Genomic DNA, 12915 nt, shown 5'->3' with positions numbered 1-12915 from the left:
TATACAAGAATCATTAGAATCATTAGATGACTGAAAAGTAAGTAATGGTCTCTTAAACCACAAAATAGTAATATAACAACTACTTCTAATGAAAAAGTTAGTTAACACATAACATAGAAGTGTCAAACCTAAATTATCGTTATGGATACTTTTTTATCCCACAAATATATCCATTAAACTGAATTATTCTATTTACAACATTTATATCAATTTATTTTCTGTTTATAATTGTTAATTACTATAATTATAATAAATTATTAAATAATAACAATTTCAAAGTAAAAAATAAACCAAAAATTAAATACTGAAAATGAAAAGATTATTTTCGTCATTTGACCCAACATCATCAATTATAAATTTATCACTAAATTGAATAAGAACATTCCCATGATTGCTAATAATTCCAACTCCATTTTGATTAATACAATCACGGACCTCTATATTATACAACATAATAATAATAAAATTACATGAAGAATTCAAAACATTCTTAGGAATACTAAGGAAGAACTCTAATATTTATTAGTATATTTTTAATAATTTTATTTGACAATTCAATAGGATTACTCCCTTATGTATTTACTAGATCAAGTCACCTAGTTTTTACCCTAACCTTAACCCTACCAATATGATTATCATTTATACTATTTGGGTAAATTAATAATACAAAACATATATTAGCACATCTTGTACCGGAAGGTGTACTAGCACTATTAAAACCAATTATAGTAGGTATTGAAATAATTAGAAATTTAATTCGTCCAATAACTCTATCAGTACGATTAGCAGCAAATATGATAGTTGGACACCTAATAATATCAATAATTGGAAATACAGGAACAATATTAGAAATTAATTGACTTTCAATATTAATTTTAGCACAAATTATATTATATATTATTATAACAGCCGTGACATTTATTCAATCTTATGTATTTGCATTGTTAATTGCTATTTATTCCAGAGAATCAAAATAACTAATGTCAACAAATCGAAACCACCCATATCACCTAGTAGATCAGAGCCCGTGACCAACAACAGGAGCCATTAGAGCAATAATATTAACAACAGGTCTAATTAGATGATTCCACCAGCAAAATATAACACTAGTATTAATAGGGGTAGTAACTATACTCCTTACAATAATTCAATGATGGCGAGACATTTCACGAGAAGGAACATATCAAGGATTACATACAAATCAAGTTATAATATGGTTACGATGGGGTATAATCTAATTCATTATTTCAGAAGTACTATTTTTTGTGTCATTCTTTTGAGCGTTTTTCCACAGAAGTTTATCCCCAACAATTGAACTAGGAATATTATGACCACCAAAAGGAATTATCCCATTTAATCCAATACAAGTACCTTTATTAAATACAGCAATTCTGCTAGCCTCAGGAGTAACAGTGACGTGAGCCCATCATAGTCTATTAGAAAAAAATTATTCACACACAACTCAAGCACTTACACTAACATTAATATTAGGAGTATACTTTACTATTCTTTAGGCATACGAATATTATGAGTCCCCATTTACTATTGCTGATGCAGTATATGGGTCCACATTCTTTATGGCAACAGGATTTCATGGACTACATGTTATTATTGGATCAACATTTCTAGGAGTATGCTTCACTCGACATATCTTATGCCACTTTTCACCAACACATCACTTTGGATTTGAGGCAGCAGCATGATATTGACACTTCGTAGACGTAGTATGATTATTCCTTTATATTTCAATTTACTGATGAGGTAGATAACATTTACTTAGTATATTTAAAGTACACTTAACTTCCAATTAAAAAGATTATAATAAAATAAAGTAAATAATTAATATAATTATAAGTACCTCATTAATTATTATAATAATTACCTCAATTGTAATAGTATTATCCACACTACTATAAACGATTACAGACCGAGAAAAAAGATCACCATTTGAATGTGGATTTGATCCAAGATCCTCAGCACGAATTCCATTTTCCATAAAATTCTTCCTAATTGCAGTAATCTTTCTTATTTTTGATGTAGAAATTGTATTACTACTACCAATAACAGTCATTATTACTAACTCAAAATTAATATATTGATTATGTGTGAGATTCTTATTTCTATTAATCTTACTTTTAGGTTTACATCATGAATGAACCCAAGGATCACTAGAGTAAGCATGCTGGAGTAATAGTTAATAATAACATTTGAGTTGCATTGAAAAAGTATCGAATAATTCAATTTACCTGAATAAATTGGTATAGATTAACCTTGCTTACTTAACTGAAGCCAAAGGAAGTCGGCATTTTAATGTTAATAATAAAATTACGGTTAACTCCTCAGTTAAGGGGTTTAATATTAAGGGGAGGCTGCTAACTTCCATCTTTAGTGGTGAAATTCGATTAATACTCTTATATTATTTCTTTAGTATAAAATTACATTATCTTTTCATGATAAAGCTGGATTCTAAATAAATCCAAGAAATGTTTACAGGACTGATGATCTGCCCTTCCTAATAACTTCAATATTATGCTTTATTATAAGCTATATAAACACACATAAATTATTAATAAAATTACTATTAAAATGAAAATATAAAATAAATATTAGAATAATTAGAATGTATTAGTTGAATATTTAAAGAACCACTCCTTATATATTTATACACCCCCTGTCCACCAACCAACTCACTCCATCCGTAGTCAATAGTCCTAACATATACTCCCCCTGTAATAAATGAACTATTAATCAAGCCTCCCGAAGATAAATATGGTAAAAATCATATTCCACCTAATAAGTAATATATCATTTTATTATTAAAAAATGGATAACTTTCGAATAGGAAAGACGTAATATTATATACAATTCATCAACTTAAAATACAAATAATTGCTCCTATCTTCAGGTTAAGTGGAATAATAATAACAAAAATAGATGGAAAAAACAATCATATTAATACAGATCCACCTACAATGGATAGTAGTAATAATCCTAATATACCCTTAAATATACCCCAACCTCCATCATCAGTGCCCAAGAGATGTCTACGTTCAGATCGCCGCCCAAAATTAATGTCGCGTTGTTGAGTGTATTCTCCATCCTGTGCATAACAGCTTTCTAATGATACTCAAAGATACCATAGATGTTTTGATGTCTGATGAGAAGTAACGGATAAACACACACATACCGAGATGGTTTCGGCACACACGCAATGTTCATGCATTTAACAGAGGAGTCGAGTGATAAAAAAGTCCCGATTTCACGTTCTGATATAAATGGCAGCCTTAAACAGTGGGGAAGATTTAGGGGATAGTTGCTTCCCATTTTTTGACCCCGTACTATCGCCTCTTAATGCTAAGCCTTCTATACCGAGAAGGTAAATTTTCCTTCCCCCTGCCCTATTTTGGCCCTAATCGCCAACACTGGCATCATGCTTACACTTGTGAGGTTCTATCTATATCCCTATAAAAAAAGATTTTAAGCCTCCCTCCCCCACCGAAAATACTTTTTGGATACATGCCTCGCTCTTTCTTCTTGTAGGACTCTCAGTTATATGGAGAACAACTGACTAACTAACTAACTCTCTAGCCTTCTTAAACCCGAAGGTTCATGGCTGCAGCAACACAGGCCTTCCATCTGTCCCTATCCTGAGCAAGATTTATATACTCTTTTCCATCCCTACCGATTTCCTTTACGTCTATCTCAATGTTGTCCCTCCATCTTCGTCTTGGTCTTCCTACAGGTCTCTTACCATCAGATTTCCCAAGAAGAATCCTGTAAACCAAGAACAACTGAAATAGACATAAATAATAAGAAGTGTGCAAGAAAGATAACTTATGAAAATGGCGGGAAAATAAAGTAAAATCATTAGAGATGCACTACCCACAATGCCCCTTCTCACTGTCAAGATGTACCTACCGGAGGCGGTAATCGGTTAATGATTTCATAGATACCTAAAATTGTGAGGGAGTAAGAGAAAGAATAAGTGTGTCATTAAAGAACGAGGAGCTCAACATCTAACACATTCCAAATAAACTACACCACATCACTCAAAATCAAATTATATCCAATTTGTTTCGTTCATTCCATTAAATTTTACATCCATGTTTTAAAAATTAAGCATTAAAAATTACTACGTTGTTTGGATCGATTAAAATGTATTTTTAAGACAATAAACATAAACTATTATCCTTTAAAGCGGGTGAGGAACATCAGTAATATTACAATATTAGCACGGCCTCAAAGTGGTTAAAAACAGGCCTCCCCGATGGCGCAGTGGTAGCGTTGTTGCCTTGTAATGAAGGGTCCCGGTTTCGATACCCGGTGGAGGCACATAGCACAGTGGTTCGGATCCCACTTTAAACTGTAGGTCCAGTCCCGATTAGCCTTACTGTGGATAAAGTGGACTTAAATCAACAATTCAATCAATCAATCAATCAATCAAATTGGTTAATATGACAGAATATTTTTTCCCCAAAGGTTTGGAATGATATGTAATAAAAATTGCATTCAAAGGCAAACATGTATGTCTTACGTAATTGCTTGCACGTTGGCGTTGTTAACATGATAATGCTTGTGGAATCGTATTGTTGTAAGAAGTATGAAGTGTAAGTAACTTGTATTAGGTAAACGGAAAGGAATTCATAGACAATAGATGTTAGTAAAAAACTGCAGTATATTGTTATCAGTTTACCACAAAACATAGACAATACGTCGTTATTATTAATACGTGTACTATGCAAAGGGAAACGATTCATAGACAATGGGCGTAAGATGAAACAGCAGGTTATTGTTATTTGCTTACCACACAAACACGAACAATACTTCACTAACGTTACTACGTGTGACTAAACATCGACACTATGATTGGCTCAAGGAATGCTACATGACTAAATCTAACTATTGCGTCATTTCCGTCGCAACCCTTGAGTGCCACCCCTTCAGTGCCACCTTTGTAATTGAGCATCGCCATTTGTGTGGTGGACGTGAATGTTACCAGGTGTTCGAAGACTTAGATCAGCTCTATCTCAAAAATGCTAGTTCACGAGGAGGTGATGCCAAGGAACACACAAGGGTTCTGCAACTTGTGTACTGGTAAGTCTAATTATTCTTTTCATTGTTGGCAAAGAAACACTTCCTCTTTCTAATCATCCTGGTTATCCTACTTGGTGTAATTTCTAAATCAAATGTATAACAACTTCGTAATATCCAGGCAGAAAGTATAAGTTAAATATATGGTGTTGGTGTCGTGGAAAGACGTTGGCTTCCTTGAGTGACTAGAAAGAGTCGTGACTTCAAATTGACATATTGATATACATTGTTTTCAGTGGCGGGTTCAGGTTTTACAAAAGATGAGAGAGAGGATGTCTTCATTTTAGTTGTCACTCTTATATTGCGCCATCTTGTCTAGCATTTGGCGTTCATTTTTAGGAATGCTATGCCAAAGGGACACCCTATTTGTAGTTTAGGTCTCGAATTGATTGTGTACGTGGTCCAAAGGTTCAAAATGGTGGACTAAACTATAAAATGTCTACAGGACTTTATTAGTCTTTCAAACTGTACCTTGGTAATGTCTTCATAAACCACATTTTCTGAAATTCTCTACCAAAGCCAATGAATGCGTAATTTTAAGGAAGATTTCACAAGAGTGGAAAGCGACGATCGAGATTTCATGTGGTATCCGAGTAATTAGTTACTGGAGCACGAACCATAACAAATAATCTCACACTGCAGAGGTGGTGCGACACGCTGCACATTTATTTTTGCCCTTGTACGTACAACCAATGGATCGACTTTACCTTGGTGTGTTCCGGGTCGCCTCTGTCTGTTTGCCGCACAGGCGCGGCAATTCCTCTAACTCAGAATGCATGGAAACGTGGCTATAGTGCAAAAATCATGCCCGTGAAGATTTCCCACCAAAAGAGAAGATGTGGCTGTATAAGGGAAAATAAATCACGTCATCCAACCGACCACTGCCGATACCAAAGCTTTCCACGCCTCAGTTGATATGGAATACGTCTGAGAAGGAAACTTTGTGTTCAGCTATGATTTTTTCTGGTGTTAGTTTTCGTAGAGCTTCTGGGACAAATTCGACATGGAAGAGCTTTAGGCTCGGATGTTAGCAGGCCATACGGTTTCTTGGATCTCATCATGTATGTGGGAACTCCATCCCATATAACTAATTTTGGGACAGATAAAGACTGTAGCGAACTTCAGATAAAAATTATATATTTCCGGTGTTGAAAAATTGTTTCGAGAGGCAGTGGACGGCGGGATAGAAGAAAACTGGAGAAAGCCTATAGATGAATTCGAAACAGAATACTTTCTTGAGATACAGACTTGTTATTAGATGAAATTATCGAAACTTTTATATTTCATTAGTGCCCAATAATCGGACGTAGTTGTGGATGGAACATATTTCTCATACAGGGTTCCAGATGATATCGTAGGCATCCTGCATTTACTTGCACTTTCTTACACCAGAAGAGTTGCCAAATCGTCGATTAAAATATCATTGACTCGGCTTATTTCTCTTTCGTACTTCGAAATCAGACATTTGGTTGCTTTTCCAACTTCTTCGGTGAACTTGGGATGTCATTATGACCTTCATTCATTTCTTTAAAAATCAAATGAACAGAGAGTAAAGGAAAAAAGAAAAGCATCGTGCGAAGAATTCTTTCAATGTGGAAGACACTGTAGAAATTCCAGGCTTGCTTTGTTCTTTTGTTAAGCAAACGATGCCAATGTACAAGAATCGAAATCAATGTGATACTGTACGGACTAGCAAGGACGGTAGTCGAGAAAACTTGTGACATTTAAGGTTTTGGAGTGATCTATAATTCCACTACAACGCAATGTTTTGGACGGCGACACTGTCATTCTACATGCAATGCCTTAATTCATTGACAGCCAAGTACTTCTGCAAGATGTTCATCATGATGCAGTCACCAGAATTTTCAGGTTTTATACTGAGCCCGGTGCATCATATCACATCATTGTTTGCCACCAGCACCAGTTCAGCTATCAAAGTAAATGATCTTGAAAAGTGACCCTCATGAACTGATGGATCAGTTGTCCCAACAGACACTAACTCGTTTGAATTAACGTTTCAAAATCCAAACAAGAGGCACTGAAAACTGGATTGCAAACGAAGAAATTGATGAATGGACATTCACAAACAACCAAGCCCGACCGGGATACGAACCCGGGACGTTTGGCGTCGCAGCGCGATGTGCTAACCACTCGGGCACAGGATCGGGAAATCATTAATATTGTGAGGAAGATGAAAATAATAATAACAACAACAAGAAGAACAACAATCTGTGGCGTAACAGCCCGTGAGTACCGACTGCCATCCTCACTCCCACATGCCTCAGCATAGGTGGGCTATCATTTAACCAGTTACGGGGTGACGTGTGGTCAGCACGACGAACCCGCAGTCTTTGTTGTAGGTTTCCATGAACTGGTTTCTTAGTTCCCCAATTCCTCATGATGGTAGGTGGCCACCGCTCCCCTACACAGGTCGAAATCCCAGGAGCAAAGTTCCCCCAGGAGACTCGAATCTGCGCCACGGTACGGGACAATAATCTGATAATAGCAAATTAAAATAACATGTAAAGTCCTTTTACTTGCTTATCTCAAGAAATAAAATAGAATGTAGTTTATGGCGTTTAAATATCTTCTTATATCATAAGACAATTTTCACTACTGTAGTTTAATGAGAGTGTAAATCTGGAACCCGATCGAGATCAAGTAATAGTGCTCGAATATAATCAAATGTTCCTCAAAGAAATGAATGTAAACATTTTGAATGCTAAGTACTGAAAATTAAGTGGAGGAATATTGACGGTTGATATCAACGTCCTGGTTTCTAGGTTCGCACCCAGTGCGGCTACCGTAATGTAGTGTCGGTGTTGTAAGTTCAAGAATTTTTAAACGATTTACACTTGGCAGAAGCAAAGTATGAAATGAATTCGGCTGGTGACTATTTAAAACCCATTCGCGAGAAACATTTAATTGAGCTTTTCCAAAATCTTGACGTTGCTCTCAGAATTTTTGTATTTTACAATTAAATACCAGTGGAGAGCAGTTGTCCAATAGCAGGCTTTGTAGTTTGGCATCATTCATAGTGAATGCTGAATGTCCTCCAAGAAATAGACTTTGAGTCTCTCAAAAGAACACGTAAAGCACCCGTAACCAGTACTCTTAGTAACACACATTCAGATTTATCCTCTGCGATGGCTACTATACCTCGAGCGTTGTATCCTCACCACTTTATTGGGCAAAATCCTCAAGAAATCGAGCAATTTTTATTTAAATTTGAGACGATTGCCATCGCGATCAACTGGAATGACCGTATAAAGAAATAAATGTTATCCCTATTTCTGACAGACATAGCTTTGATTCATTTCCAGGACATTATAGTGCAGGAGGCTTTAGAAAGATATCTTCGCGGGCTTACAGCAGACGACAATATGGGTGTGTGTCTGCGAGAGCCAATCAGGTCCGCGAATGAGAGAGCCCGGTTGCCACAGCTACCTCGCTGCACCCTTCTGGAAGGGTGAATGACCTCTGCCTCTTGCTACCTCGGCCTGTTTGTTCGGCTGAGGAGCAGACGACACGAGAGTATCGGCAATAGTGTGCGAGCGACGTCACCTGTTAGCCTGCGAAACGCTCTTTCTAAGGCCTCCTGCACCATAAGACAAGACCAAACTTTAATGACTTAAGGGGTGTAAGGGTGCTCCTTCCACGTAGTGCACCCAATAGTCAACCTCACTTCCACGTAGTACACCCTGGACTGCAGACTAACGAGGCTCTGGCGACTGGCCCCATGGCCAGTATAATTTTGTTTGTGTTGTCCTGTGTTTTGTCCTTATTTGTGCTGAGTGCTCCTTTACAGCCTCAGCTTTTAACGAAAGTCAGACGATTTTAATATTTTATGATTTTAGTTCTGCAACGTTAGAGTTGTTATGTGTAACGATAAGGAGCTGGACCCCGTATAATGTGACGGGTGCAAAATAGCCTTATTGCTGACGCACCCAAAATTTTAAATTCAAATTCAACTTTAATGACTTAACATACGCCCAGATCAAGAACGAACTCAGTACGTTATTCAGGGGAGCTTATATGCCCAGTCAGCCAGTACAAAGAGTATTAGCAAGAAAACAGTTACTGACTGAACCCATCCATGCCTACGTAATAGCCAACAAATCTCTAGTATTACAGTACTATCCTGAGGCTTCCGAAGAACAGATTATATCATATATCATAACTGGATTCCGTTCAACATTTCTTCAATGCTTAACTAACAACACATTTTTGAAAACAGAAGATCTGATTTCCCATTTATTTACTTACTTACTGGTCGGCGCTACAGTCCATGTAGATCTTTGACCTTCATGACTACATCTAACCATTCATCTAGATCCTCTGCTTTTCTTCTCCATCCTTTAACTCCTAATCTTCTTAGGTCCTCTTCCACGTCCTCTATCCATCTTTACCTGGGCCTGCCTCTTCTCCTTCTCCCTTCCGGTTTTCCATTGAATATTTTCTTGACAACCCGTGCTTCTTCCATCCTCTGAACATGCCCAGCCCATCGCATTCTACCGTTTGAACTTCACTACAATATCTGACTGATTAAACAATATTTGATCTCATTCTCCATCCATCTTTATCTCTTTCCGCTCCAAATATCCTTCTCAGTATTTTCCTTTCCCACCTTAACAACCAATCTTCCTCTCTTACCCAACTTTCTGAACCATACATTACTATGGGTCTTAATATTTTTGTATATATTTTAATTTTTGTGTTCCTACTAACGTTTTTGGATTTAAACATATTTTGCAAAGAAAAATAGCATCGATTTCCACTTGTTATCCTTTCCTGTATTTCTGTAGCTGTCTTGTTATCTGCTGTTATTATTGAGCTTAAATATTTAAAGGCTTCCACTCTTTTATATTCTTTTCTATTTATTCTTATGTTCTCTTCTGCCTCTTTCTGGATCTCCCATCTTCATATATTTGGTTTTATTTGTGTTCACTTCCAGTCCTAGTTCTTGAGCTTTCTTTTCTAATACTTGATAACTCTCTTCCATAGCTTGCTTATTCCTTGCTATTAAAGCTACATCATCTGCATATGCTACTTTTTGTGTTAGTCTATTTAATATTGTTCCTCCACGGTTGATTGGTAGTTGTCGGATTACTTTTTCCAATGCTAAATTAAATAGTATTGTAGAAAGTGAATCTCCCTGTCTCAGTCCTTTCTCTACTTTACACATGTTTGTCATTTCCTGTTCAACTCTGACTTTACATTCCGTTGTTTTCATTGTCATTTTTGTCAGTCTTATCAATTTCCTTGGGATTCCAAACTCTTCCATTACACTGTAGATCTTATATCTTTCCAGGCTATCGTATGCTTGTTTAAAATCGACATAGAGTTGGTGAAGTTCTTTGTTATACTCATAAAACTTCTCCAGCACTTGTCCAAGTAAAAATATCTGGTCCATCGTGGAGCGATTTTTTCTAAATTTTTTCTCCCATGATTCTTTCCATCCAATCTTCCAATCGTGTTGCTAAAATTTTACCAAATACTTTATAAGTTCCATTCAGTAGTGTTATCACGCGGTAGTTTTCACACTTAGCTTTATCCCCTTTCGTATGTATCGGGCATATTATTCCTATTGTCCAGTCTCTGGGCATTTCTCCTTTTATCCAAACATCTTCTATCACTTCATATATGGCCTTGTTCACTCCCTCTCCACCATATTTCAACAGCTCCAATTCTTTGTCATATTCTCCTGGCGCTTTATTATTCTTTAGAGACTTTATTGCATCTTTTACATCTTCTACTAAAGTTGGTATTATTTCTTCCTCCTCCTCCTCACTTATTTCTTCCTCTTCTTCATCACTTTTCCCTTCTTCTTTATCCTCCTCATTGGTTCCTTTAAGTAATTCACAGAAATACTCCTGCCATCTTTCCATCATCTTTTTTTGGTCTCCAATGAGGTTTTCTTCTTTATCCTTGTAGAAAACTGCTCTGGGTTGGTATCCTTTCTTCAGATCTCTTGTTCTCTCACAAAACTTTCGTGTCTCATTTCTATCTTTCATTTCATCTAACTCTTCTATTCTCTTTCTCTCAAAGTGTATTTTCTTGGCTCTAGATGTCTTATCTGCTTCTCTCCTCTTTTCTCTATATTCTTCCACTACTTGTCTTGTTCTCCGTTGAAACATCCTTTTTCTGGCATCGTTTCTCTCCTGTATTCGTATTGAGCATTCTTCATCAAACCACTGTTCTCTCTTCTTGTTTTGTTTCTTTCCCAATGTATCCTCTGTTACATTACCTATTACTGTTTTTAATATTTCCCACTTACATTCTAGTTCTCCTTTCTCCCATATCTTCTTTTTTGTTTCTAGTGCCTCCATGAGATTTCTTGGTATTCCTCTCTTAATCTGGCATTTCTAAGTTCCTCTACATTATGTTTCATGTTCTTATTCTTTCTTTTTTTATCTTTTCACATCAATTTTCTGTCTATACTTGATTCTCACTAGATGGTGGTCTGTGTCTCCATCAGCACCTCTACAACTACTGATCTCCATAATATCTGTGTCATGTCTCCTGTCTATTATAACATGATCTATTTGGTTTTTCGTGCGGCCGTCTGGAGACACCCAGGTTTATTTTCTTATGTCTTTTCGTGGGAGCCAAGTACTTTTAATTACAATTTCCTTAGTGCTTGCAAAGTCTATCAATCTCATTCCGCTATAATTGCTTACTTCATCAAGGCTATCTTTCCCGATTATGCTTCTGTACATCTCTTCTCTTCCTATTTTGGCGTTTAAGTCTCCTAGTATGATTTTTACATCGTGTCTTTGTACATGATTTATTTCTTCTTCTAATTTTGAGTAAAAAGCATCTTTTTCCTCCTCCTCTACTTCTTCTGTGGGGCATACACACAAAACATTGTGATATTGAAGAATTTTGCTCTAACTCTGACTGAGCACATCCTATCATTAATTGTTGTAAAGTTAATAATACTTGGTTTGATAGACTTTTGGATTAGGAAATCTGTACCATTATTACCAGTTTCTCCTCCACTATACATCAGTATATGCTTTCCAGATGTTATCATTCTTTGTCCTTTCAAGCGTGCTTGCGAGCAGGTTGCGAGCATTATATCGGTTTTCCTTCTCATTAGCCTTTTCTTTCGCCAGGTCGTCAACAAATTATCCGATCTCCTCCGAGGCAATCTTGTGGTATCCGTAACAAGTTATTTTGACGGGGTAGGGGAGTTAACCACTACGCCCCACCCCCAACCTGGAGGACCAGGATTTATTTAAGGTTTATTCCCCTAGGTAGGTTGGTGTTGCTATGCCTTCGGAGCCCTTTCTACTCCTTGGTTTTCTGTCAGGGTATCCTTCCCTTAGCCTTTGGGGATCCCTCCCCTCCCTGCAAGGCAGCAGAGGCTGTGCTTATTTAATGGCGGCACTTCTTCGCCATGTCACAGTGCTGTCTTTGGGCATTTCTGTGTTTTAATGGGTGTGATCACTCTCACCAGACCCTGATAGCACTGCCGCCTCGGTCCGGGACTGCTTATTTGGCTATGCCTTATTCGCAGCAAACCATCATATCTGATGGCCATTCGCTATCCGCCACCTGCGACCCGCCCAGTAGCTGAGGCCCGCTCTGGGTGATTTTCCATTTACAGAATTTTAAACGCAAATAATCATTAATACAGACTCGTTTAGTTGAAGAACAGAGAGAAATAGAGAATGCGCTAGAGCAAGCAAGATACACTCAGTCAGTGAACACTCTTTCCTCCTTTTCCTGCTATTCATTCCCGATGCACAGCAATACTTCTGCTCCAACCACATATCCAAATACCCAGCACATTCTGAACAGCGGTCAAAGTCCACACCC

General features: G+C 37.0%; 1 protein-coding gene and 1 pseudogene across 1 annotated transcript in view; both read left to right on the top strand.

The window, feature by feature from the left end:
• The first annotated feature begins 980 nt into the window (after nt 1-980).
• On the top strand, nt 981-1757 carry LOC145984517 (cytochrome c oxidase subunit 3 pseudogene; annotated as a pseudogene).
• A 3227-nt stretch (nt 1758-4984) lies between these two features.
• The window catches only part of LOC145984518 (uncharacterized), a 93504-nt gene continuing 85573 nt past the window's right edge, over nt 4985-12915 (top strand). The window contains exon 1 of the mRNA XM_083118173.1: nt 4985-5094. Within this exon, the coding sequence (XP_082974299.1) occupies nt 5034-5094 (61 nt within the window). The 5' untranslated portion in view covers nt 4985-5033. The remainder of the gene's footprint in view (nt 5095-12915) is intronic.

The sequence above is a fragment of the Lepisma saccharinum genome, chromosome 2, assembly GCF_977018435.1.
Source record: "Lepisma saccharinum chromosome 2, izLepSacc3.1, whole genome shotgun sequence".
NCBI classification, from domain to species: domain Eukaryota; kingdom Metazoa; phylum Arthropoda; class Insecta; order Zygentoma; family Lepismatidae; genus Lepisma; species Lepisma saccharinum.
This window is presented reverse-complemented; position numbering and strand designations above follow the sequence as displayed.